This window comes from Gambusia affinis, linkage group LG05 (assembly GCF_019740435.1).
Source record: "Gambusia affinis linkage group LG05, SWU_Gaff_1.0, whole genome shotgun sequence".
In the NCBI taxonomy this organism is placed as follows: Eukaryota; Metazoa; Chordata; class Actinopteri; order Cyprinodontiformes; family Poeciliidae; genus Gambusia; species Gambusia affinis.
The window spans coordinates 22,787,467-22,814,543 of record NC_057872.1 but is presented as its reverse complement, the minus strand read 5'-3'; the positions used below and the strand labels follow the sequence as shown (position 1 = coordinate 22,814,543).

The 27,077-nt window shown below is 37.2% G+C and overlaps 1 protein-coding gene and 1 long non-coding RNA gene across 6 annotated transcripts; one reads left to right on the top strand and one right to left on the bottom strand.

Annotated features, from left to right (window-relative positions):
* Positions 1-154: 154 nt before the first annotated feature.
* On the bottom strand, positions 155-27,057 carry vwdel (von Willebrand factor D and EGF domains-like). 4 transcript variants are annotated; one of them, XM_044116988.1, is made up of 31 exons: positions 25,816-27,057; positions 24,128-24,318; positions 22,956-23,187; positions 21,538-21,615; positions 20,518-20,747; positions 20,236-20,325; positions 19,768-19,915; positions 18,201-18,415; positions 17,714-17,787; positions 17,327-17,606; positions 16,110-16,306; positions 14,428-15,125; positions 13,028-13,164; positions 12,768-12,920; positions 12,455-12,559; positions 11,837-11,951; positions 10,138-10,394; positions 8,961-9,180; positions 7,784-7,921; positions 7,506-7,703; positions 6,470-6,871; positions 5,595-5,690; positions 5,369-5,464; positions 5,182-5,277; positions 4,306-4,401; positions 4,127-4,222; positions 3,172-3,267; positions 2,311-2,406; positions 1,528-1,623; positions 532-629; positions 155-380 (listed from the first exon to the last, which is right to left on the bottom strand). In XM_044116988.1, the coding sequence occupies exons 1-31, from the start codon at positions 25,892-25,894 to the stop codon at positions 366-368; spliced, it is 5,118 nt and encodes a 1,705-aa protein (XP_043972923.1). In that variant the 5' UTR covers positions 25,895-27,057; the 3' UTR covers positions 155-365. The 4 variants fall into 4 exon arrangements, 3 of the variants coding, with proteins under 3 accessions (XP_043972923.1, XP_043972924.1, XP_043972925.1); XM_044116989.1 differs by having other exon boundaries at positions 7,805-7,921; XM_044116990.1 differs by lacking the exon at positions 25,816-27,057 and having other exon boundaries at positions 24,187-24,271.
* LOC122831073 lies at positions 11,870-14,573 on the top strand. Of its 2 annotated transcripts, none has more exons than XR_006370639.1 (3): positions 11,870-11,954; positions 13,424-13,534; positions 14,435-14,573. It is a non-coding gene; the product is annotated as an uncharacterized LOC122831073 (long non-coding RNA). The 2 variants fall into 2 exon arrangements; XR_006370640.1 differs by lacking the exon at positions 11,870-11,954 and adding an exon at positions 13,096-13,184.
* Positions 27,058-27,077: the final 20 nt, after the last annotated feature.

Genomic DNA, 27,077 nt, shown 5'->3' with positions numbered 1-27,077 from the left:
ATTAAAATTTAATCACTTGAAGAAACTAAAGGTTTTGTTTTTCTGTTGGATTATACGAGTTCTAACAATAATATTAAAGAAAATGCTGGAAAATTTTTTTTTTATCATGGTTTTGTTTTTTAAAATACAAAAACTTGACACTGACATGTTCATCCACTGCTTACAGAGTTTTAAAGTACTTTAAATGAATTCAACAAATTTTTCTTTTAGCCTTGAGGTAGTGAAATGCAGGGACAAAAACACAAGTGCAATAAATCATCACCCTCAGCTGAAATGTCCACAAATGAGCACATTTTGTTCTCCATCATACATTCAAACACACATCCGGTTGTTTTATGCTTTTTGCAGTAATTCTCTTCATCTCCTCATGCATGTGAAGCCTGTGAAGAAGACAAAAGATTTTAAGAAAACCATGTTTACACACAACATTTATTACATATAAAAGACACAAAATCATCTCCTGGGTTTCTGTAAACTCCTCTAAGACCATAAAGTAGTTCAGTTTTTAAGAATCGTGACCTCACGTCTCACCTTCACGGCGCAGGTGAGGCCTTTGAAGCCTCTCCGGCAGTGGCAGTAGTCGGGCAGGACGCACCGCCCGCCGTTGAGGCACGGCCGCCTGCAGGAGGCTGAGCAGAAACACACCGTCAATAAAAACATTCCTGCAGAAGTGAGTCTGATGAAAGTTATTCAAATTCACATGTAAAGAGTCAAACTGGCAGTTAACAACTGAGAAAATAAATGTTCCAGTTAAAAATTAATTAGATTTATTTATCTTCTCAAAATCATAAAAAAATGAAAATGTTTGTTTGGAAATTTTTAAAAACAATCAACGGCGTGTGTGGAAGTATTCACATCTTTTCCTGAATATTTCATTTAAAAAACCTAAAGAACAAAAAAGCAAACATAAGGCATGTGTGGACAGCTGCCTGATTTTTTTTTAGATTACATTATTATATTATTGGTGAAACAATCTACAAGTGGAATCAGCACTTTTTCATAATTTTTTATTCAAATTTTTATTTACAAAAATGAGGAAAACGTTTTTCATCTGTGCACAAAGAGTGCTATAATCTTTTAGTCCTCTTTTAAGGAATTATTGATTTAAAATAAAACCAAACTAACTTACAAGTAACTTTTCAGCAAGAAATAAAACCTTATTTTAAGATATCTGCATTAGAAACTAGCAGAAAAAAATAATACCTTATTGACATTTCAGTACAGCCCGTTTAAAGAATAAAAAGCAAACAAACAACAGAAGACCTGGGTGGACAGGTGCCTGATGTGTTATTAAAGTATATTATTATATTATTAGTGAAACAAACTGCCAGTGGAACTTGCAATTTTTAATACATTTTAAGAGTTTATTGACTTAAAATGTGCTTTTATTTCTTGATGAAGATGTAACACCCCTAAGTTTTCTATTGTGTGTAAAATGTTGATGAAAATATGAATTTATTCCATTTTCAGCAAGTAAAATCTTTTTCCAGTATCGTCTGGGAGGACCGGTTTGATTTATCGACTCACGTGTTTGACAGTGCAGCCCTTCCCAGCCGGCAGGACAGTGACACGTGTTCGCTCCCACGCACTCGCCGCCATTTTTACACTTCTGTAAACAAACGGCTACAACGGAAACAGGCAGAGAGTCAAGTCTCTCAGAACTTATTTACACGTATAAACACAATGTTTGATATTAGGGATGCACAGATTGTAGGAATAGAAATTTATGCAACGGCATGCATCAAAGTGTAATAACAGATTAGTTAAAACAAAACATTGAAACAAGATTTATAAACGATTTAATGAAAATAAGTAAATCTTCATGTGATGGGTCTCCACATAGCACAGATTTTACATTGTATGTTATTATGTCATACAAGATCATAAAATAGATGCATTTATGCCTGAGATGTACCTCAACAAAGCTTTTTGAACCTTATTTTAATGTTTTGTTGTGTACTAATGAGAAGTTATCATCTTAAGCAAATGATTACATCCTCAAATCCTGACAATAGGATTGTTACTTTTGCTGTACAAGTCTCAAAATAAGATAGAAATGATACTTTGGTTAGTTAGGTTTCTAATTAATATAATCAGCATTTTATTATATTAATTAAACACCAAAAGTTTTGGGAGATATAGACTTTTCTTTTTTTCTGCAGAGTAGAAGTAAAATTAATTCATCATTAGATCTAGACTTTTTAAAGAAATCTTGTTAATTGTTTTCATAAATTATTGCAGAATAAACTCAAATATCTCTCGATTATTTTTTATTCCTGCTGTAAAATCTGTGATTAGAAATAAACTCACGCATGTTGCATCTTTTCCCGCTCCAGCCTGAAGAACAAGAGCACGTGTTCGGTCCGACACACTTTCCTCCGTTCATGCATGTCGGCTCACAGACACCTGGAACAAAAACATTTTTTAATTCTTCAAAAACCTTAAATCTTTCCTTACTTTACTAAGAAGCCGCACGATCCCGTTATCATTTAAAATGTTGTTGACTGATAATCATTCAGTCGTTCAGAAAGTCTTTACTTGGAACTTTATCTGATTTTTAAACCAATTTTCTGTCCAATATTTGGACCTGAGTTTAACATCATACTGTGCAGAAGAACAAAAGAAGAAAAATAGCATCAAGTTTTATTAAAATATTGTGTTATTAAAGTTTCCTTAGCTCAGCTGCTGTATGTGGAAAAGCAGCAGAAGTCCAAAGAAAAATTGTATCAGTCTTATTTACAAAGTTTGTACACAAAAATAAGGAATTTGACTTAAAAATAAATATATAAGGGAAGTAAAAATAAAGGTTTTAATTTAGTTTAGTTTTTTTTTTTTGTTTTGTTTTGTTTTTTGCAAAAATGTGGTTTTAAAAAATAGGGAGAAAATGTTAAAATAGTGAAAAACTAAAAACTGCATCAGAGACGGTCTTTGTAGCGGCTCGTTTTTGCAAATGATGCTCTGTTGCACCAACAGGAAGGTAAAACTATTTGTGCCCAGCATGTGTGGGGTCTGCAGAGAAGCTAGCTGCCCTTTTCCTGATGCTACGGCTATACGGGAAGGTCAACCAACCGTCTGTCTTCAAAAGACTGCAGAAAGTTTGATGACCTTTGCACTAAACTGAAATTGCAATACAGGCTCAATAATAAAAAAAACAACACACTGATTACTTACTTTTTTGGCATCTTTTTCCTGTGTAGCCCTCTGGGCAGGAGCAGACGTTGTTTCTGATACACTGACCCCCGTTTTTACAGGGCGGACTGCAAACAGCTAAAACAAAACAAAAATTTAAAAACTAGCCTCTTCAACAATAAGTTGATTTTTTTATGCAACAACCATCTTAGAAGTAACAGAATTTGGTGGTAAAAAAAAAGTTACATTTACTCAATTACATTGACTTGAGTAACTTTTTTGAAAAATTTACTTTTAGGAGTATTTAGTTGTGAAAAATTTCAGTGGATTTTCTACCCGCTGATTGAAAAACAAACATGTTTTAACCAAATATTCACACACCTGAAGTTTTTGTAAAAGTTTCAGAATTATTTTTTTTCTAAAACTTATTTGGATAAATTTTATTTTGGCTGATTTTGTTATTTTTTTGTTACTTATATAAATTATTTTTGATTTCGTAATTAAAAGAACTCCTCTTAGCTTTACATATTGGTCTGTCTCATTATGTACTTTTTAAATATTAAATGATTGATCATTTGATCAGCTTATTAACCAAATACTTTTTACTCTTACTTGGATAATTTCTTCAAAGGCTACTTTTTACTTTTACTTGAGTAAAAGTATGTTGAAGTATTACTACTCTTACTTCAGCACAATTTTTGGGTATTTTAAAACCTATGCAAATAAGCACACTGCAAAAACATAAACTCTTAAGTATTTTTGTCTAGTTTTAGTGCAAATATTTTAGTACACTTGAAACAAGACAAAAGTTTACAAGTAACTTTTCAACAAGATTTAGGAGTTTGTTTTAAGTCAGTATTCCATAATATTGATGAAAACGTTTTAGTTCTAACTGAAATAATTTGCCAGTGGAACTAGTACTTTTTCATGAATATTAAGGAATTATTGAGTTTTTGCAGTGCAAGGAGACATGAGTCTTCCAATAACAAAATATTACCAATTTGGCACTGAGAGCCAAAGAAGCCAGTAGGACAGGCGCAGACATTTGGCCTCACACACAATCCTCCATTCAGGCAGACGGGGTTACACTGAGCTGCAGGGGAAACAGCTGTTAGCTTAGCTTACGCTCTGTCGCTGAGGTGAAGCCTGACTTTGTCATTGGGTTTCCTTCCCTACCTGAGCCGCATGTTGGTCCGTACCAGCCGTCTTTACATCTGCAGACGTCTGGAGAAACACACTCGCCTCCGTTTTCACAGTGCCTGCTACACACCACTGGGAGAAACAAATCAGCCCAATTAGCCCTGATGAATGGAAACATTAGCATAGAGCTAATGAACTGGATCACGTTCTGTCAGGATGAACTGCAGACGTGTTGCTGACTGGAGATGTGTGAGAACTTCACTGCAAAACACAAAATCCTACCAAGTATTTTTGGTCTGGTTTCTAGTGCAATTTGGCACTGATCTTAGTTCACTTGAAATAAGACAAAACTAACTTAAAAATAACTTTTCAGCAAGACATACGATCTTGTTTCAAGTCAGTAATCCCTTAATATTGATGAAGAAGTAGGGAAAACATTTCCCTATCTGATGGTGAAATATCCTGCCAGCGGAACTAGGACTGGGTTGCTAGGTAACCGGATTGGCTGGGGTTGCTAGGTAACGGCAAATGCATTCTCCCCATGTTATAATTTTCTGAAAAGTTGTAAGTATTCGGTATTTTTTAAAACTATACTAATACATAGCATGTTGTCAGTAAAAGAATGTATGGCTAGAACTTTTTAAGTACTTTATACTTATTTAAAGTCATTTTGTACTCTTGAGGGTGAAAATTACTTTTTACTTTTACTTAAGTAAAACAGTTCAACCTGTACTTTTACTTTTACTAGAATATTTTTTCATACAAGTATCTGTACTTCTATTTAAGTAGAAAATGTGAGTACTTTTGACACATCTGTAATAATAGATTTGCACCAACAAAATGAACATAAAACAGATCTAAAGTCAGTAGACTAACTGGAAAAACTGGTTAAAAAATTAAGGGGCATCTCACTGATTTCACATCTGGGCCCCACGTAGCCGTAGGCGCAGGTACAAAGGTTTCTGGCCAGACAAGTGCCTCCATGTTGACACGGCGGCTTGCAGCTCGCTGCACAACAAACACAAAAACACCCAGCAGTAATTAGTGAGACGTGCGTCTCTCAGCAGGTTCCATTCAACTCAGGATCTGCTCAGATTACCTTCCTCACAGGATGACCCGCTGTAGCCCACAGGACATTCACACACATCGGGTTTCACACACCTGCCCTGGTTCTGGCAGTCAGGCCGACACACGGCTGAGAGGCGGGGTGAACACACACAATCAGACGCTGAGATAAACGGGACGAATCTGGAGAGGTGCTGATGTGTTAATGAGCTTGTTTTTCTGCGCAGATAAACAAAGTGAGAAAGCTCAGTCACTCTCACCTGTGTGACAGTTGTATCCGGTGTAACCTTTTCTGCAGGTGCAGGTGTTGGGCAGAGAGCACTCCATGTTCTGCCCACACGGATATCTGCAAACAGCTGAAACAGAAAATACATCTTAAACAAAAACAAGAATGCAGCAACTGTGTGTGTGTGTTTATCTGTGTACTGTGATTAGAAAGAAACTTATACTGTTACAGTTTATGTTTTATTTTATTTTTGTATTGTATATCTTGTCAAGATTATAGCTTATGCTATAATCTGGTACAGAACGTTAAATGGTGACATTTATGTTTGAGCTGTACATTGTCCCTGTCTAAATAAAGATTAGTATTATCAAGTGGTTTCTGAATGATAAGTCAACAACAAAACACATTTTTTTTTTTTTTTTTTTACCAACAGTCATACTACAGAGCACGCAATGGTAAAACCACGTGACCAAACGACCTGGAGTTCAGCGCTCGGTTGGGGTTGCTAGGTAACGGTAGTGTGGTAAAATTTGACTTTATGAAACGGCTCATTTTCCAGACACCCAAAACATTAACTTATTGCCAGAAAACATGCAGATGTTTTTTATTAAGATCATGGGCTATTTTTATTTTTAGAATCAGTTGGAAGTACAAAAACGTATAAAATCGGAATTCTGCATAATAAGTAATATTTAAATTTAAAACTGTTCTTCATCTTGATTTTATTTGCAATTGGCAGGCAATTATTGGTGGGCATTAAACTGTACATATTAATAACCTACATCAGCCGATCACAGTTTACACAGTCGTTTGTCCGAAACTAAAATGGCGGAGTTGCGCTGTTCTAAATGTAGTAGTTTAAAGTCATAAATCAGCGTCATACTGAAGGATTAAAATACTCGTCATCACCTTTACATACGAGTCCATCCCCGGTGTAGCCGAGCGGGCAGCGTCCACACCTGAGGGATCCTGAGCGCGTCGGTTCACAGGTAACACCGGGAAAGCAGGGAGAATCGGAGCAGGTCACATGACCAATATCCGAGGACAGCGCTACTGTGCTATGCTGCCCCCTGTGGACGGAGGGAGAAAATATTCGAGCTGCTGTTTTGTTCTGAGGAGAACCGGTGCGCTGTTTGTCCTTGAAGGAAACTCTCCTAGTGTCTGGTCTCCACTTCCTGTCTGGTGGTTGGTTGTTTGAGGCAGGAGAAGAAGAGGAAGATGAAGAGGAGGAAGAGGAGGAGTGGGTCCTTTCACCGGTGGAATTAGACACAGGAGTCCCAACATGTCTTCCACTGGTGAGTGTTTCCTGACCTGCAAGACACTTGAAGTTAGAGAAATTGACTTCAAAGTCGACAAAAACATAGCCTTGATTTTATACATTACAGTAAAATAAAACTCAAATGTTTGGTTTTATTTATTTTTTTGTTATTTCTTGTGTGGAATTAAGAGAGAAGGATTTGTTTTAAAAAACAAAGATCAGAATGAACATTAAAAATATATTCCCATTACCATGACGCAATCTCAGACTTAAATTACTATTAAACGTCTTTGGGTAAAGTGGTATTTTGGTCCAGATATTTCTAATTTTGAATCTTTAGTTCATAAAACCTGTTACAACTTATCTTAACTCAAGCTTACATGAATTTTAACTTTCTTTCATTCTTTAAGACCAGATAGCCACCAAAGAGATAACGCAAAAAATTTATTTGCTGAAGGATCATGGACCTCCCTGGTCCAAAATCCCATCTTTTCTGAATTTCTTTCCCCTCCTGTGAATAAAAAGATGAGATAGGATAAAATAACTGGGCGGAAAGGTTAAAAATCAGCAAACACTTTCAAAAGCCATCAGAAGGCAGAACAACATTTGATCCAAAGCATGTTAAAACATTCAGAGAAAATTCAAACTTTATTTCACCATATTGGATCAAACTGCTTAAAATCTCACCCATTTTTGTGCACATTTGTCCGTTTCCTTGGAGACCAGGAGGACAGGGTCCACAGGCGAACCCGGCTGAAACATGGACGCTCTCGAAGCACAGAACCCCCGTGTAACACGGCGTCCTGCTGCACGGCGAAGGACCCGACGGTTTGGGTCTCTGAGAAACCTGCGGCGCACTCACTGGAGAACCTGCGATGTTTTCCTCTGTGTTAGGGCAAAATGTTCAGAACAGTAAGCTAAAAACGGGTCATGTTTAGCTAGGGAAACCTTAACATTGTGCGTACCTCGACACATTTTCCCATCACCTGTGAATCCTGGTGGACAGGATCCACAGTTGAAGGAGCCCAGAGTGTTGGTGCAGCTCACTGCAGGGAAGCACGGCTGGGACAGACACTCGTCTACATCTTCCCTGCATGTTCGTCCTGACAACGGATGAAACGTTACAGAGACTAATAACCTTCAAAACCACCAAGCATACATCCACCCTATTCACTTATCAATATCCTAAAACCAAGACCTCTTTAACTAGTAAACACTTTCTTTAAATTATTTTTATTTCAAGTAGCTCAATATGTTTCGCATTTGTTTCAATAAATAAGTGTCTAACTGATGTAAAATAAGAATATGTTTTATTGTAAATTAAAATAAAAGTCAACGAGTCACTTGTGTCTAAAAATGCTAAAGTTTTGTATGAACCTGCACAGTAAACTGACCTATTCTTTGGTGATCTGTTAGGTAGAGATGGTTGTTTATTGTAAGTGTGTTGTTTTCATGTTTTTAATGTTTTTTATTATTAAAAATTAACAAATTTACTGTGAAAAATGCAAATGTTAGATTTTTTCAAAATATTTCAACCATTTTACATGAATTTAATAATATTTTAACATTTTATAATACTATACAAACAAAGAAATATGAACAGAGAAAGCAGTTCTTCCTTTTATCACTACTTAATTTGAACTAGGGATGAAACAATTAATCATGAGGAATCAATTGTTGAAATAATTGTCAACTAATTTAGTAGTTGAGCATTCATTGACTCAAAAAACGACCATTAGCTCAAAGAACAACATACTTAGAGCTGTAAAAATATTTACATTTTGCATACAAGATAGAAAAAAACAAAAACATTTTAATTTGGTGATCTTGGGGGCCCCCTGGTGGCGTGGAGACCCTAACCAACAGCTTAACTAGCACATGCTTTGGGCCGGCTCTGTTTGCTACAAATGATGAAGTGTTCACTAAAGGAAAGCTATGCTGCATTTTAGGCAATAAAATGTTAATTATCTTCTTGATAATATGAACCGATTTGTTTATTTGCACAAATTTGATGTATTTATAATATTGCATAAAAAGGTGTAAATGAAAAATCTGCAGAATGTGATCATTATTTTTTTTCTGTTTAATTGATTAATTGTTAGAATAATTGACATTTAAAATAACAAGCCCGGCTCCTCCTACCCGTCATTCCAGGAGGGCAGATGCAGGAAAAGGAGTTGGGTCGGTCCACGCAGCGGCCCAGCCTGCAGGGGTTCGGCTTGCAGTCGTCTACGTCCAACTCACACCGCCGACCCGTGAACCCGTCAGGACAGACGCAGACATATTCGCCGCTTCCGACGGGGTAGTTCACGTCGGTGATGCAGGACGCTGCGTTGAGACAATCACAGGACTGCACAGAAACCTGAGGGCAAAATAAAATCTACTTTCTTTGCTACTGGATTAGATATTTACATCCATCTGTGACAAAACTGGTCCCACAAATGCAAGAAGAGAATAAAAAATATTTTAAAAAAATCATTTTACCCATGAGTTTCAATTAAACAATAAATAAACAATTTCACCACTTATGTTCAGATAACCTTTTTTTATTGGCAAGGAAGATAGATACAGAAAAATAACTGACATAAATTATAGCACATCTATATTTAAAAATATATAGATGTACTACCTCTATATTTTAATATGATTTTATAGAAATTATTAACTAAGACTGCAAACTATAGAATTTTAAGCTAATTTTAGTTGTAAATTTATTTTAAATAATACAGATTTTCTTATTTGACTTTGAAATTTTGTAAATATTAACATATTTGGATCTAAATTTAATTTATTTTTTTATACTTTTTGCCTTTTTTTGCCACAACTTTTCACAATTAATTATCACTGTTAAGAGTTTGAAATACAGTACAGACCAAAAGTTTGGACACAAAGATTCAAATGAGAAGGTGTGTCCAAACTTTTGGTCTGTACTGTATGCAGGCTCTGCCAAAAAAAAAAATAAAATTTATGTGCAGTTGAAAAAAATATATATTTGCAAATCCTTATTTTCTCTGGTTTTTATTTTTCTGGGAGGGCGGTGGGCTTTCTGCATCTCCTTTAAATAATCTAAAATGAAATTATGTGCTGTTAACCCCCTCTACTGGTAGGAAGTTGAAACAACTATTCGTTTCATTAGGACTAATTTAGTAATACTGGGTTGTTATTTTTTATGTTCCAGTTTTTCTTCATGAGTTGAAACATATTTTTCAAACTTTAAATGTTAGATTAGCTGATTTTGATAATCTTTTTTACAACTGTCTAAATTACAAGTGTCTAAATAATAAAATAGTTTGTCAATCTCCCGGCAGGACGATCTCACCTGGACAGAGGTGAGCGTCTCCGCACTGCAGGCATCAGTGACAGTAAACTGGAACGTGTGGGTGTCCGTGGGTTCAGAGGTCGCCTTCCACATCAGCAGTCCAGCTGAAGTGAGCGAAGCCCCTTTTGGACCCGATACCAGGCTGAAAAGAACCGTGGAGCCTTCAGGGTCCTGAGCCTGTAGCTGGTAGATGAAACTTTCCTCCTGGAAGGAGTGGAGAGGAATCTGTGGTGGCTGGAACAACGGAGGCTTGTTTTCTGGATGAAAAACAAGAAACAGCTCAAATATGGAGGGTGACTTTTAAAATAATCATAATTATGAAGCAGACAAATTAAAAGTATGAGATAATATCTCAAATATATGAGATCTAAGTCCTGAGTGTGAGATACAAGTTTATTTAGTTTTTTTCAGCAGAGTGGTGGAAATGTCTTCCATAAACTCTGCCATCTGCAGATTATTCAGTAACTCCTGTGAGATTTTGTCATGTTTCTAAGCGCTGGCTGACCTAGTTTGAGCTTCAGAGGTAAAAGTTAGCCAAAAAGTGTAACAATGAGATCTGCAGCCTTAACATCAGCGCCGAAGGAAAGATGTGACTTCAATCAGCTCTGAGCTGCTGACAAATCATCCAAACTGCCTCCGGTGAGCAGCAGCCGTCTGATGGAGGACACGGCTGAGCTGAGAGGTGTTCAGGTGTGATTAGAGACACGGTCCAATCGCTCTGAGAGGAAGACAAGGTTGGACTTTGGATTTTCATACACACTGTGTTTTACATGTGGTTTTCTGCTTTGTCAAAATCCAGGCCAGGCTTTTTAAAAAAGTTCCTGAACTTTTTTCCCCTGTTTTTGTTGGATTCACTCCTCCCAATCCACTAGGGGGCTCTACAGTGCATTTACGTTAGTTCAAGTGACTTGAAGTAAAACCGGAAGTGACATGACGGCGGACCGGAAGAGTTTTAAATCGCTGTTAGATGCAACTAGTGAGCTAAATTAACCTTGAAACTGTTTCTTATTGCGTTTTTGAGTATTGCTCAACTCAGGGAGTTAATGTTGAATGTTGCAAGCTTTAGGGAAATATGTTTGTTTTGTTCTTAATATCGGTTTTGGAAAATTAGCTTTAAGCTAATGGTAGTGCTAGCGGTTCCGTGGGCTATTTTGTCAATTAGCAGCTAATTAGTTCAATATAAGTTATTGTTTATTGGACAATGGGGGTTAATGTTTTATTATTCTGTAAAGTGTTCATGCGGTAAACTACATGCCTTATACCATATTAGTTAGATCAAGCATAATATGTGTTAATTATGCTGTTTATATGGTTTACATTAAATGTCTAAATCCGTGTTTCGAGTTTGTGTCTATTTGAATGTTATACAAACTAATCAATGCAGTTTTGTTTTTACTTTGCACCAGCATAAAGAATGACTAACTTATATCCGTTGTAACAGAGGTAACATTATTTTTGGACGTTTTTTTGTACATGATTAATCTTTAATCTCCCAACATATGTAACCTAAAACAATTGTAAAACCATCTGCAAATTTACAAGATACAAAATCTTATAAACATTATTTAAGGTGCGGCCTAGCTAAGAACTTTCTCTGCTTTCATGCATCATTTTGCAACTATTCTCCATTCTTCAAGTCTAGTTACACTGATTGATTCAAACAGGTGTAAGTCATTAAATGTGAGTTTCTTGCACATACTCTCAGCTTTGGACCAAGAGTGTTTGGAGAGGTCTGGACGGCAAGTGAAGCAAGGACTGCTGGGACTGGACTCCCCTTCATTGTAGCACAAATCCCCAATGATGCAGGTCTTCTCCTGGTGAAAAGTCATTTAAATTATCATCAAAACATAATTTGTTGAGGATGCCACAGAAACATTTAAGTCTATGGCATTTTTAGTATGTCTGGTTGGTGCCAGGGCAACAATCCTCGTTTACGCTGAGTGGTACGGCATGGATCAGTAGGCCTGTTGAAATAATTAAATTAATCGCATTATAAATTAAAATTGGCCCGATAATTTGCATGATTTATTGTTTCTCTTATCTTTTTCTACCAAAAACTGGATTACAAAAGTCTGGTTTCAACCAGCTATTTTTTGAAGGACAATTTTATTAATAGAATTGATTAGTTTAGTTTCTCAGTTTAATGTTAAGTACAAAACAAACTCAGCGAAAATAATATTTGATTGTCTCCAACTTTCTGCTCCAGCTCCGTTACGCTACATCCTTAAAAACCCTCCATCACCAACCGAAACAGACCTGAGGAGATTAAAGCTGCAGCTGCGTCACGGTTAAAGGATTAGGAAGAAAGATGTCTCACCCTGAGGGTGCACATGATTTCTGTGTCGAGGCTGCAGATCTGACAGCCTCCGTCATACAGAGTCAGGATCTTGGCGTTGCTGTAGCTGTAGCCGTCGTTTGAAACCTGCCATCAGCAGAAGTTTGATTACTGCGGCCCAAACAGACACAGAGTTATGGAAAAGTTGTAGTCTCCATGTCAGAGCTGGATTTACAACATCCAGCCACAGTAACAGGGCATGTTTTGCTTTTTTAACGGTAAAACACATAAACTGATGATTTTACTGGAGATTTACCAATTTATTTTTGAACAAAGTGCTTCAGTTGTGACTAACTTTGATCTGCCAGCGCGTAACAGCTTGGTTTGTCACCGTGTCTGCAGGACCCTGGTTGTCCTCCAATGGGAGCCGGCACTCAAGACCTGTTTCATTCAGAAAAGCGGCCTGAACAAACCAAGGAGCAACCGTGACCGACTCCCCGACTTCAATCTTGATAAGAGAATAAAAGCAGGAAAATAAGAAGAACAATAAAAGCTAAATTTTAATAGTTCAATTAATGTAATAAATGGAAAATGAGGACAGACAAGACAAAGTACCTTTTCTTTAACAAACTCACACTTGAGCTGGCTGGAATCCCTGAAATCGTGACCATAGACCTGGATGGTGGAACAGTCTTCCTGACGGACGTTGCACAGACCTTCATTCCTCAACTTGGTGATCTCTGGAATCTGGTCTTTACAAAATTAGCATATGGTCAGTTAAGGCTTAAAAACTAGTTAAGAGCAGAGTATTAACTGCTTTAACTGTTACTGTCTCCTCGGAAATGTACATCTAGAAAAACATTTCTGGTTTTGTAGATGTTAAAGAGGATGTATTATTCAAAATTCACATCTTGCATGTTCTTGTCCTTCCGTTAGGATCTGAACTGCTTGTTCCTGTCCCTGTCACTTTGTGAATGAGTACCTGATTAATTGTGTGCTTTCTCCTTGCAGTTGATTGGTTGGAAGGGGTTTAAAAGGACCAAGCCCCGCCCACCAGGCAGGCGAGGGAGTTTGGATGAGCACCTGCATGTTCACGTCACTCTGAACCTCTTTCCCGCTCCTGTTAGTAGATGTCATTTTCTGTTCTTAAACCACCTACATGTTAAATTGTCTGGTCCAGGAATTGTAGGCTAAGCTGGGTTTTCCGTTTTTTGGTTGTAGGGTGAGAGATCCTGAGGCAGGGTGAGGGGAGCGGCCTGAAACCGACAGCCAACTGCTGGCCGGTTTGTGACTTCTCCCACTCTTTTGTTTATCTTCCCTCGACTCCCAGGACCTCTGTGTCCAGATTTGGGTTTAATAAAACTTCTCCGCCAAATGTAAATTGGTCTGGACTCCTTATGTTGTGTGTCTTGTGTGGACCGCTTCTAAAAACAGTCCAAGCTAAAAGCTGCCCACCTATTTATTGGCAACAAGTTAAAGCTGTTTATATAATTTTCATATAAACAGACATATGTTAGAAAAACGTACCGCTGTGTTGATAATTATTGATTCAATTTTTGTTTAAAATATCAGAAGATACTGTCAAACTGTTGATGTGACCTTTCCTGTTTTTATCAATTTTCACTCAAGGTCAGTTTCTTTCACTCTACGCCGTTTTTATTTTTAAGCAGCTGAGGCGCTATGGAGAAACACGCTGCTACTGTTACTCAGTAGGTTGTTGCTAGGTAACCAAAGAGTGAGTGAGTTGCTAGGCAACCAAAGAGTGAGTGAGTTGCTAGGCAACCAAAGAGTGAGTGAGTTGCTAGGCAACCAAAGAGTGAGTGAGTTGCTAGGCAACCAAAGAGTGAGTGAGTTAGTTGATTCCACCAAACTTGCCTCACTGGCTGTGAGAGTGGATTTTTAGAATAGAGATCATCGACCTCTCCTAACCCATTCGAGGAAGCCTAATAGTCCACCTTTAAAATCTGAGTTTTTTGGTATAATCTCTTGGGTTTTGTGCCTGTTGTGTGTTTTACCCGTCAGCTGGCTGCAGTCATGTGAACCGAACCCAGGGAAGCAGACGCAGCCGGACTCGGAGCACTGGCCATTCCCATTGCACAGGTCCGGACACCTCAGGACGGACGCGGCGTCCCGGTGCTCCTTCCACCTCCTCTGCTCTTCCACCAGCTTTCGCTCGCACTCGTTCTCCAGCAGCGGCAAGGTGGCGTTCAGCCACGACGGCTCGTCTTTCAGCTGCAGGTCGGCGACGCACATGGCCACCGCTCGGCTGATTATTGAACCTGCTAACAGGAGCCGGCAGCCGACAGCGACACTCGAGTTTCCCACTGTGCGCTGACACTGAGCCTGAGCCTGCTGCCGAGTTAGACCAGCAGGAGTCGGCCATCTTGGGAGTCCGTCTGGCTGAACAGAGAATTCATGATCCTCTGGGAAAAAGTATGAGAGGCTGTCCGGATGTGGGGAACTTTCACTGTGACCTGAAGTGAGCTGTGGTTTTTTATTTTCCTTCTGTAGCTCCACTGAACTGATATATTTAGCGGTGACATCCAAAGCAGGGATAAAACTCAGAAAATTAAAAAGTCTGTGATTGGAGCAGCTGGATTCAGATCTGAGAAATGGTTTCAGGTGATCTGCTTGACAGTTGCAGTATGTGTGGATGTTTGATGTGTTCACATCGGCTGGCATGCAGTCAAACAAGCTGCTGCCTGCAGGGAGTCTGGAAGAAACACAGAAGTCAAAGAGTTTAATCCAGAAACTACTGGCACAGAAATTATTTTTCTGCTTGAATCAGGAAAATATTCCACCTTTCAAGACAAGAAGATGTTTTTTCTTGGCATCTCCAGCAATAGAAAAAGCAGAAGATGTATACTAATCTACTTTACTGTGGACAATTAGCTTTCTCTAATATGCATTTTCATGTTTTTCTTGTTTATAGTTGCAGAAAACTAATTTTAGTTTTGCAAGAATTGAGTTTGCAAATTAGTGTTTGGCTGCCTTTGATTAAATACATTTGAATTGAATTGAATTGAATTAAATTGTAAAACAAAACATGTTTCATCAGCAGACCTACAACAAGTCCCTCCAGAATTTTGAATTATTTTTCCTTAACTAAAACTCTTGCAAAATTTGCACATAGAAAAAAAGATTTAAAAAAAAACAAGCGGACAGATTAGACATTAATAAACATTTTAATTATTTGAAGAATTTAAATTGCTGGATTTTTGTTACTTGTCATATATAACAGGAAAATACAACATATTTCACCAAATATTTTAGAGCTTAATTTTGAAACATTTTCGATCCAAAATCTTTAAAATAATTTAAAAATAGTCCTCCATGTTGTGGAAACAAAATCTGACGCTAACGTCAGCATCACTAACTAGCTGCAGCAGACGGCCATATTTGATTCCAGTGCTTCCTCTTCACAATGCTCACTTTGTCAGCGTTGTGTTTTCACCAGATATTCAGGATGCTTTGATGACTGCAAGTGATTTAAAGGTGGTGCAGGGAAGTGGATGGTTCTTCAGTGATATTTACCTTCAGAAAAGCTGAAATAGCCATTTAAAATCTCACACATACAGAATAAAGGAGAACTTACTCACCTAATGAAAACTAGGGAGCTCCTGAGCATAGTTTAGCTTAATCTGTGGATCAGTTAACAGAAATTATGATTCTTAAAACACAGCTGAAACCCACCAACCTCCACTCGGATATGAAATCCTGCAACTGCTCCAGCACAGCGCCCCCTGCTGAGTGGAAGTCATTGTCCGGCCGTCCATCGTATGTCCCACACAGACCCAATGTGTGATTCTGGTCTGAACTGGGAGCCCTCAGAGTCAGACTCATTCCCCAATTTGAGACATCTGCACGAACAAATGCTCCAGAGGAAAACGTGATCTGCAGAGAGTGTCAGAAGATAAGTTTTTATTCCAAACCTGCAGATATTAAAGGTGACCTGTTATCTTGAACAGGTTAAAAGTATTTTCATTACATTTTTTGCACAAAATCATTCTTAGAAAATTCTATTTTATTCAGCTCAATTGAGCTCCTTTCAGAATAAAGGAGCTGCTGGCAGATTAAAGATAATCTGCTGCTGGCCACGCACCCAGATCAATGTTTACACTCATATGTGCAATTATACAACTGTACATCTTTGAAAAACAGACGTAGAGCAAAAAGAATGCAACAAGTGGTTTCTGGCTGATAAGTCAACAACAAAACACTTGCCATTGTACAGTGGTATCGTGGTAAAACAAGCTAGCCAAATGTTCTCTAGCTCTGTTTGGGTTGCTAGGTAACGAGGTGCGACTTGACTGGGGATGCTAGGTAACAGCCCAGTCCCTGTTGAATATGACTTAGCAATCAGGTCATTCTCCAGGCCACAAAACACATTGAGTCATTGCCAAAAAACAGTTCTGTGTTTTTTTGTTTTATTTTTTTGTACTGCTTGGACTTTTTTTCTTTTACAACCAGTGGAGACCAAAATGGAAGGATAAAAACTTACAAAATGTGACTTTTGCATAATAGGTCCCCTTTGAATACCTAATACTGAAAGCTTAAAACATTCTTCACTTTTACACACAAGTCCTGGAACTCAGTTTGGGTTGCTAGGTAACAGACTGGGCTTCCATGGGGTTGCTAGGTTGCAGTGCCTGCTGATTTGTGATGTAACATTTGGAAGGTTTTTGAAATGACTCATTTTCCAAGCACCAAAAAACATACTTATTTTTTTTTAAAATGGCTAGATGTTTTTTTAAGAACGTGTTGTTTTTTGAAGCTGTAGAAACCCAGATAAAAGAACAAAAACTTGCAAAATATGAATATTGCACAATAGGCCCCCTTCAAAACATGTTAGAAATTATACAAATGCAGATTTCCAGTATTATTCATGATGAAATGCGGCTGCTGTTGACTCACAGTGACTTTGCGTCCTTGGTAGGACTCACTGATCCGAAAGCCGCTCTTTTCTTGTTTATCATTTCTGCTCTTCACAGACAGACGGGGCTTCGTCTCGCCCATCTCGCCGTCACACATGTCGAACGCGATAACGTCGCCGGCGTCCCACACTGCAAATCCACACACGCAGGAGGCGGCGTGCACCAGGCTGCCACATTCCCACTGACGGACATGGACCTCAAAGGGCCAAAGGTCACTCTTGTAGAAAACAAAGGTGCCTATTTGATAATTCTCATAGTACCTGGGAAAACAACAGTATTTGTTTTCAGCATACTCTGAAGTAACAATACAAACAACAATACTATTAAATCATTATAATTATTACAATAGATGATTAAAACTAAGCACCTGCCATCAAACGTGATCATGTGGGGGTCTGTGAAGGAGTAGCAATAAGCCGGGGGAACATCAGTAATGGTTACCTGGGAATAAAGAGTTATTTTTATTCCTTCCTTTAAAGGTTATTTGTTTAATTATTTAATTTGACCTTTATTTTTTATAGTTTATCTCACTGAAATTCAAGGTCTAATTTGAATTGGGTTGCTAGGTAACCGGCTAAATGCTAAAAAAACCCATTAACTTATATTTAAGAAAATGACTAAATGTTTTGTTTAAGTCACTCTTCTAATTTGTATTACTTCTTGAATGTCGAATGTAATTAAAAATAGATCAAACAAGTAATTTTACAAACACTGCAACAGAAATCTGACTCAATTAGATAAGGTGATAAATATAATGATTAAGATAAGATAATCATAAATAAGTAATAATAAACTGCCTTTTAGATAAGAAATGCAAACCAAATGGAAACTAACTCAAAGTGCGACGTGCTTACCTGAACAGGTTCTGGAGAGTATCCATTCCAGAGAAAGTTCTGTGTGACGACGGGTTTCACAGAGATGTGACTGGTCCGTTCACCGTCTTTGATAAAGTCCGTGTTGGGACTGAAGTGGACCAGAACCCGGCCACAGACCCCACCACTGCAGCGACCCCGGGATAAATCCACTTTACAAGATGACAGAGACAAATCTGCACCCAACAAATCCTCATCTGTGGAAAAAGGATGCAATGTTGGTTTGAAAAGATTTAAAAGGCTTAAAACTGTGCAGTTTGTTTAAGAAAGATCAAATTCTGCAACTGTAATTGTGTTAAGGTGAACATTGAAAGAAGTCAGATTTTCCTAAACCGTGAAAATGTGCACAAATGTTTTACTTCTTCAACTGAAAGAAGCAGGTGTTAAAGAATTAAAATGCATTTGCACCTCTGGTACGGAAACACAAAAGGCTAGAGAATGCAGTGAATAGTTCTTTTTTTACAGTAGCGCAAAAAAGAACTATTAGCATCAGCTAATTTAAGTAAATTTATTTAATGTGTTTAAAGAACTGAAGCCTTTTTCAAATTCACTACACTTATTTAAGTTGATCAAATTGCCCACAAATATTTAATCGATATTTTTCCTGGGGAATAAATATAACATGAAGCAGAGCTCATTTTATCTTATCCACTCTTCAAAATGGAAAAGAGAGGAGCACATATTATTCATATAGAAGATGAGGGCTCCTCTTTGCAAGTCAGGAAATGGCAGGTGCCAAAAATAAATAAATCAACTTACATACAAATTGGGTTCTTACAATTCAGAAACGATATAAAATGTCCCAGAATTGATTTAGATAAAATAAAACAAATCCACTGATCATTCATAAATTCATAAATGTGTTGGTTTACCTTTCTACAAATGTGTAAAAGTGATATATTTCACCAGACCTGGTCAGATAATTAAAAATTAGGATCTATAGCACAGTCAAACTTAGCTGTTAATGTGGCCCTCTAGATTCTAGACTAAACACTAAGTGTGCTTAAATATTATGTCATCAGTCAAATCAGTGCAGTTTTTATCCGTTTTCCGCCAAATTATATCAATCTGTCCCTTCAGCTTCTTGCTAATAATTGTGGAAATTCAGGCAAAAATCCACCAACTCCCGCTCTTTTTTGCGCTAATAATTGGAAGTTTATTGCAGATTTTTCTCAAAATTTTTTAGAAACTTTCTTACTTGTATTAAGCAGCTGCCTTAGCCTTAACTGATGTCAGATTATAGTCCATGATCTAAACAGCAAGTAATAAAAAATCCCATTTACCTTAATAAATTATCACAAATATTTCCAAATAATACCACAAACATCTTGATTTTTACTGCAAAAAATCACAAAATCCTGGAGGGACTGAAAAAAATGTCCAATATTTAATTTTAAGGATTCACTGATACTTTAACAGTTTGTGAACAGGTTTTATCAACACATTGTGGCACAACCGGCCCTTTAAGAGCATTTATGATCTTAACTTGGCCCAAAACAAAAATGGGGTTGACACCCTGACCTATAACCATTTTTTTTTTGTTCTTTACCTTCACTGCTTGTGCTGAGATGCAGAGATAAAACACACTTTTCTGCAGAAGAGAAAGAACCGTCCGGACATGGAACTGGAACCGAGCTCTCAACCAGAAGCCGATGCCACCTCCCGTTCTCAGACACTCGGCTAACTTCTGGTTTTAACTGCACAAAGGAGTTTTTAAAGAGAGAGTAAGCCTCTATATATAGGCTTAATGCCTATATTGTTTTTTATAGAGGTTCTTCCCTGATCAGCATGAAAATACCAACAGGAGTTTTTAAAATTATGTTACATATTGTAACTTTTGTAATATAATGGCCTAAGTCATTTTTTTTTTTTGCCAAAGGTGATTTTAGTAAAAATTGACTTGGGCCATTATTTTAGAAAGATGACTATATGTAGTTAATAAATTATGTAGATAAAATAAACTGTGCATTCGGATACATCATTTTATATATGAACATACGTAATAAGAGACAAATACCTTTATTCCTGCAAAAAACTCCTGACTTTCCACAGGAGTGCTTTGAATATCTGGTGATTCCAACAAGAAACTGGAGCTGGAGCAGTAAATCTAACAAACAGGTAGAAACACAGTCATTTTAGTAAAATGTATTTCCTTAGGCATCTTAATCCTATTAGCACAATTCGTGTTTTTGGCACTGATTGGCTGGACACACAACAACAGAAGATAAATTCAACAGTATAATATTTATATTTCAGCCAGAGGTGATAAAGATGGAGTAAAAGCAGCCCAGAGTCTCACCCTATCCCCCAGTCGGAGGTTGAAGCCGTCCAGCTCAATGAGGGCGGAGGCGTGGATGGTGGTCTCCTTCCTGAGCTCCTCCTTCCTGCCCTCAGGTGAGAGACGTGACCAGGCCACCACAAAGCCCACAGAGCTGCTGGAGCTGCTGTCAAAGCTGCACCTCAGGTACACGGTGTGACCTTTCACCTCTGAGACAATCACAGGCACAGAGGGAGCAGGAGGTGGTTCAGCTGGGGACAGAGAGAAACAAGAAAATTACTGGGAGTAACAATACAAACAGTACAGTTACTAAGTAACTGTACTGTTGGATCCAACTATGTATCCATCTATGGATACTATGTATGTATAGTTGAATACATTGTATCCATTAGTTAGATACTAATGGATACAATGATGTATTCATCGTTGAATAAATAGTATCCAACATATACATACATTAGTTGTACTTTGGATCCAACTATGTATCATATTTGTATCCAAGTCAGACCCAACTTTGTAATTTTTTTCAGTGTTTGATAATGCATATCTAAAAAGTTGGATACGCGTCTCAGACTTTGGAGAAATTATGCCATAATTTTACCATACAAATACAGTAAAATTCTGGCAACCACAGGTGTCAGTATTTTACCATAAATTAGAGATTTTTTTTGTTTGTTTTTACAGTGTAGTTTTTAGAGCAAACATCTTAGTTCATTTGAAATAAGGCAAAACTCCCATACATGGAGTCTTCAGGAAGATGTAACAGTTGTGCAGATAATTTATTAATATTGATTTAAAAAGCCACCAATTGCACTGGTGGATTATTTTATTCACATGCATCACGTTTTCCCCAGGATGCATCTGAAATAATCTGCCAGAGGGACTAGAGCTTTTTGTTTTTTTTATCACTATTAAGTAATTATTTACTTAAAACGAGCTCTGATATCTTGCTGAAAAGTTACTTGTAAGGTTGTTTTTGTTTTGCGTTTAGTAAAACAAAAACAGATTCCTGCCTAGCAGACACAGCAGTAAGGTTCTTACTTTTACATAATCCGCCGGCGTTCACCTCATCAGGACCACAGAGGAAAGAAGGCAGTGTGGCTAAACCTTCTGTCAGCTCTGCAAAACAGAAATTCACAAAAACAAAACAAAAATTTACATGGCATTTTTTAAATGTTTTTACTCCTACTTTAAATCTGTCTCTCACTGAGATTTCCCCTCTGCCTGGATTAACAAATGATCTGGAACAAACTTCCAGAAAACTAGAAAACAGCTGAAACACTGATTTCCTTTAAATCAAGGCTAAAAACCAATTTCAACATAGATTAATTCCAGTCTGGATTGTGACTTTTTCATCACTCCTCTTCATTTTGTCGCTGTGATGTAATGTTTATTTTTTGTTCGGTCACAATGTTATATTTTTATATTTTAAAATATAAAATTGTTGCTTGAATGCGTTATAGAGAAACTTATGATTCACTGTTATGATTAAATGTTATTTATTCAAATGAAGGAGACAAACACAGTCTGAGCCAACAGTTTAACACATTCTCCAAAGAAACATAATGAATAAAAACATTTTGTCAAACATTTTCCCATATTTCACAGACACAACAAACGCTGAATCATCCAGACTTCACAGCAGATTTATGTCAGCTGAAAATAGAACAGATTGCAGCCTCTCAATGCCAGCGATAATGAGAATTATTGTTTTTCCTTTTTATACAGGTTTTGCTTATTTGTTTTCTGATTTACATTTTAATAGTGAGTCGTGAAAGTTGCCTTTGTAAGATCTGCAACACTGTAATCCATTTGTAGGTGGTTAAACTTGAAAATGCAACTCACCTGGTTAAAGAGCAAACATTTCTCTATTATTTTACTCACAATATCAAGTTTATATAACTACTTATTTTACTTTAGAATAATTTGAAATCGTGCTTCAAATTGCATATATTTTATTAAACATCACAATGAATTCAGCTCAGAAACACTTAGTGTGAACAGGACTTTGAAATAAACATTTGCCTCAATACAACACAAGAGTCAAATCAATGTAACGCACTTACATCTCAGTGTACAAAAACATGCCGCTAAGCATTTTGGGAAATAATTCCCATTCCTGTCTTTTTCCTTTTTTTTTAACCTAAAAACTCCAGTTTATTCAACTCTAACATAAAGTTAAAAACTTATTGCTGTGAGTTTTTCTCTCACATTTAGGTTCAGAAACTAAAACTCACTAAATTTATTTGACTTAAATAGTAAAAGATAGTAGACACAACCAGATGCGGCTTAAATGTTTTACAGTGAACCAGGCTTTCTCTCATTCAGAAACTGACAGAGATTCAAAACTATTTTGACACTTTCTACAACCCTAAATAAGCAAACAATATATAAAACAACATCTTTTCTTTTCTTTTTTTTTAAAGAAAACACAGAATCTACTTCCTGTATGTATTTACCTTGTGCACAGTAGCCCATGCATCCCGGCGTGGGCTGCAGCAGGTACACATAGAAATCTCCACAGCTCCGGACGGTGACTGGGACGCGGAACATGCAGCAGTCTTTGCTTCCGCTCTGAAAGATCTTCCAGGCAGCGCAGGCTGTCAGCTGCTTGACCTCCAGCGACCCCGGGAGCGTCTCACCGTCTCCCAGAGACAACCACACCGGAGCCTGGGTCCCACAGTGGTTTACCTGGGTCACACAGGTGTGAAGAAATACATCTTTACAATGCAGATACAGAGCGTACATTTTAAGCAACACGCTAGATTGCTGGTCATAAATCAACTTACTAATAGGTTCATTTCCTGTGTATAAAGACAATAGCAGCAATATTTGATATTTTTTATAATTTTTCAAGAGTAAGTTTCACACTTCTGTGGGTAATGTACACTGAAAACTATTCAAAGGCAGGTTGAAAAGCTACATTTAATGTGTATTTAACAAAATTGAACAAATTGTCTCATGTATGTTTAACAAAACTCAAAGAACATGAAGAGACTCCCACTTGATTAAAGGGAAACTATGAGCAGTTTCAAAAACCTTAAGCAACTCAAGCCAAATCCAGACTGTTACCTAGCAACCCAAGCTGAGCTTCACAGCATGTTTGGTCAGCTGGTTTTACCACTGTATTTTGTTGCTGAGTTACCAGAAACCACTTGCTGCATTCTTGTTGATTGTGCAGGAGGGTCTACTTCTGCTTTTCAAAGATGTATGGTTGTATAATTGCTCATCCGTTTGAAGCCTTCCTTTTGTACATACATTTATGGTGATATAAATCATGTGGTGGGCATTCAGGTAAAGACGGTAATTTGATGAACACCTCGTGGGGGAGGAAGTATGGGTCGGTTTCTGAGCTAAGTACTTCCAACTTCCATAAATCCCGCCGTCTCTGAGCCCCAACCAGGTGTGTTACGTTCACAGACAAATGAGCTCCAACAAGTAGAAGCCGTGAATAAACTGGCAAACACAACTTTGGAAAACAATTTGAGTCGCTCTGTTGAAAACTCCTGTCTCTCACTTCCCATCATGACGCCTGGATGATTTAGTGACACGGCTGAAAAGGGTGAACACACACAATATAATTCCTTTCTAAACATCCCAACCTCCCCAAAAACACAAACAAAACGTTTACCTCCACACACTGTGTGGGCATTCTGGCACGCTTGTCAAAAATCTGAAACTGGTACCAGCCTGGAGTGAGTGAGTGGTCGCAGATGATGTCCTGCGGTGCCGACTGCTGCAGGCTGCTGGAGCTGAAGGTGGTGCTGCGGTGGGGGTTCTGGAGGACCATGTGGCCGCCAGGCAAACACTCCGGTGGGAGAACTGCAAAGACAGCCAGAGATCCCTGTAAACACTGGAGGTCTAAGACTCCCAGAACATATAATAAAGTATTTATGGAAAGCTTCTGAGCTGTAAAGTTACATATGGGGAAGTTTTAATGCACTGAGAAATAAAACATTACAGACAAAATATGATATTGTCTTCTCTAATGGGGCTTAGCTACAATAGCTATGCGTGAATAATCCTAGCTCAGATAAAAAGAGGAACATTTGCTGGTAAAAGTTGTTTTGTGACTGATCCTCCAAAACAATACAGCTGAAATGAACTTGCTTCTTTGCAAAAAGAAAAACAAAATAAATTATTTTGTAAAACTGACATAAATTGGTCAAGTTAAACCAAATTAAATTAAGTTGGCTCAACTTAATTGAATTCTATACACAATTGAAAAAATAAACAAAACAGAAACAATAAATGTTAATTAGTGCAAATTAAACAAAAATAATTCATAATGTACAAGAATAAACTGCTCTCGCCCAGTTATTTTCATTCCCATTATGAAGTTAAGATAACTTATTTTACTTTAGAATAATTTTAATTTGTGTTTCAAATTGCATCAACAAAATTTCTGATCTGATAATTAAATTGATTAAACATCAAAATAAATTCAGCTCAACAACATTTAGTGTGAACAGGACATTAAAATAAACATTTGTCTTAATAAAACACAAGAGTCGGATCAATGTAACACACTCCCAACTCAGGATACAGAAACATGCCGCTAAGCATTCTGGGAAATATTTCCCACCCCTGCCTTTTTCTTCTTTCAAATTTTTTAAGTTCTAACCTAAAAACTAGTTTATTTAACTCTAATAAAAAGTTAACACAACTTACTGCTGTAAGTTTATCTTTCACATAGTCACACATTTAGGTTCAAAATTTAAAACTCGCTGAATTTATTTGACTTAAAGAGCAGAAGAAAGTAGACACAACTAAATGCAGATCCAATGTTTTACAGTGAACCAGCAACAGGAAGTCTGATAGACCACTTCCTGAAGGCTTTCTGACAGTGAAGGAGGACCAAAATAATTGACTTCATCATAGATTGACGATTGTAATGAAATGCAAAATAAATACATATTTTTTAATCATAAATATAGAGTTTAGAACAGCTGCTAAGTTTAGTACTCTGTTAAATATGGAGGCATGCAGAAAACTATACTTTCAATACTAAAATAAGACAAAGCTAGCTTATAAGTAACTTTTCTGTAAGACGTAACAGTTTGTTTAGAGTCAGTAATTCCTAATCGGCAAATTATTTGATTTATGACATGGGAAAATGTCATGTTATAAGTCAAATAATCTGCCGAAGGAACAAGCATTTCCCCCCATCAATATAAGGGCATTATTGACTTAAAACAAATTCCTTGGTTTTGCTGAAAAGTTATTTGTAAGCTAGTTTTGTGTTATTTGCACTGTAAACTAAACAGAAAGTCACTTGATAGGATTTTATGTTTTTACATAGAAGAGGTGAGAACCTACCTGTTGGAGCCTGCATTGCGTTTGGTAGTGAAAATACGGCGTAGAGAAAAAGTCTGATGAGAAAACGCAGCTTCGTCATTCTGTCGCCGCGTGATTTTACCACCGATCAGCGCGAGCTCCGTGTTTGGATCAATAAAGTCAAGAACTGCGGCGTGTTTCCTCCCCCACAATGTTTGTCTCCTCCGTCTGTTTCAGGTGGTTTGAATCGATTTAGTCCAGAAGAGCCGAAACTGTCCGATAATTCAAGCCGGAGGACTGCGCGTTAGGAGGAGCGTTGGTCCGCTCCCTGAAACAGATTAACAGTTGTGCACAACACACACACATACACACTCACACACGCATTCATCCTCACATTTTCTCACACTTATTTGAAAAACCTTTTATTTAAAACCTGTAAAATTAAGATGGTTTCCCCTTTCTTCTCTTATTTAGAGTTAAATTTGTATCTAATATTCACCAAAAATATTAGATTTTTAGCTGATTTTTTCAGTCTTTAAACTACAATAATCTGCATGTTAAAGTGAAGAGGTTCTTCAGACTTTAAGGATTTTTGGTTTCTCTCGGTTCTTGGTTCATTCTACACATTTGTACAACCAATGGAGCATTTCTTAAAACAATTACTACACACTGGAAATCTAGCAAACCTGCAAAAGTGATTCAGAACTAATTCAGAATGAAAGGCTCGTTCCTCTAAAGCAGCTCATCATGTCAGTGAACGTGTCATAATGAAAAATCCTGACGCAACGACAGTAACATCCGGGAATGCTGAGAGAAACTGATCACACACACAAACGTTTCCTAAAACAATCAATAAAGGCAAAAATAATGACAGATTTTGAAAACTAGTTAAGCATTTATGCATGCCATTAACATACTTTGTTAGCAACTACACTAAATATTAAGTTGACTAATTATTTAGCTAGCAAATAAGATTTAGCTTGCAAGATAATGAGCTCAAAGCTAAATGCTTAGCTTCCTCCGATCTTCTCCAAAGACAGAAAAGGGTTGGGTGTTTGTACATGTAATGTTTCTAAAGTTTTAATTATTAGAATATGTGTTCAAAACTGTTAAAATTTACCAGAATACATTGTTGCATATATTGCTTTGTTGTGCACAGCTCTTTGGTCTTGTTGGAGTTTAAAGTTCTCTACAACTAAGTCAGGAATAGTAATAGTTTAGATGATGCATGTTCATTTCTGATGTAAAAGATAAAAATAAATTACTTCTGGTGTTCCTCTTCGTGTGATTTAAAGCTCATATCA

Bases quoted from the DNA above. Each gene is read 5' to 3' on its own strand.
- vwdel (XM_044116988.1), bottom strand. From the start codon at position 25,894: ATGACGAAGCTGCGTTTTCTCATCAGACTTTTTCTCTACGCCGTATTT. The intron at 24,319-25,815 runs GTAGGTTCTCAC...CTGTCTTTGCAG, and splicing joins CGCAATGCAGGCTCCAACAG to TTCTCCCACCGGAGTGTTTG. The intron at 630-1,527 runs GTGAGTCGATAA...GTTTCTGCTCAG, and splicing joins AGGGCTGCACTGTCAAACAC to CCTCCTGCAGGCGGCCGTGC.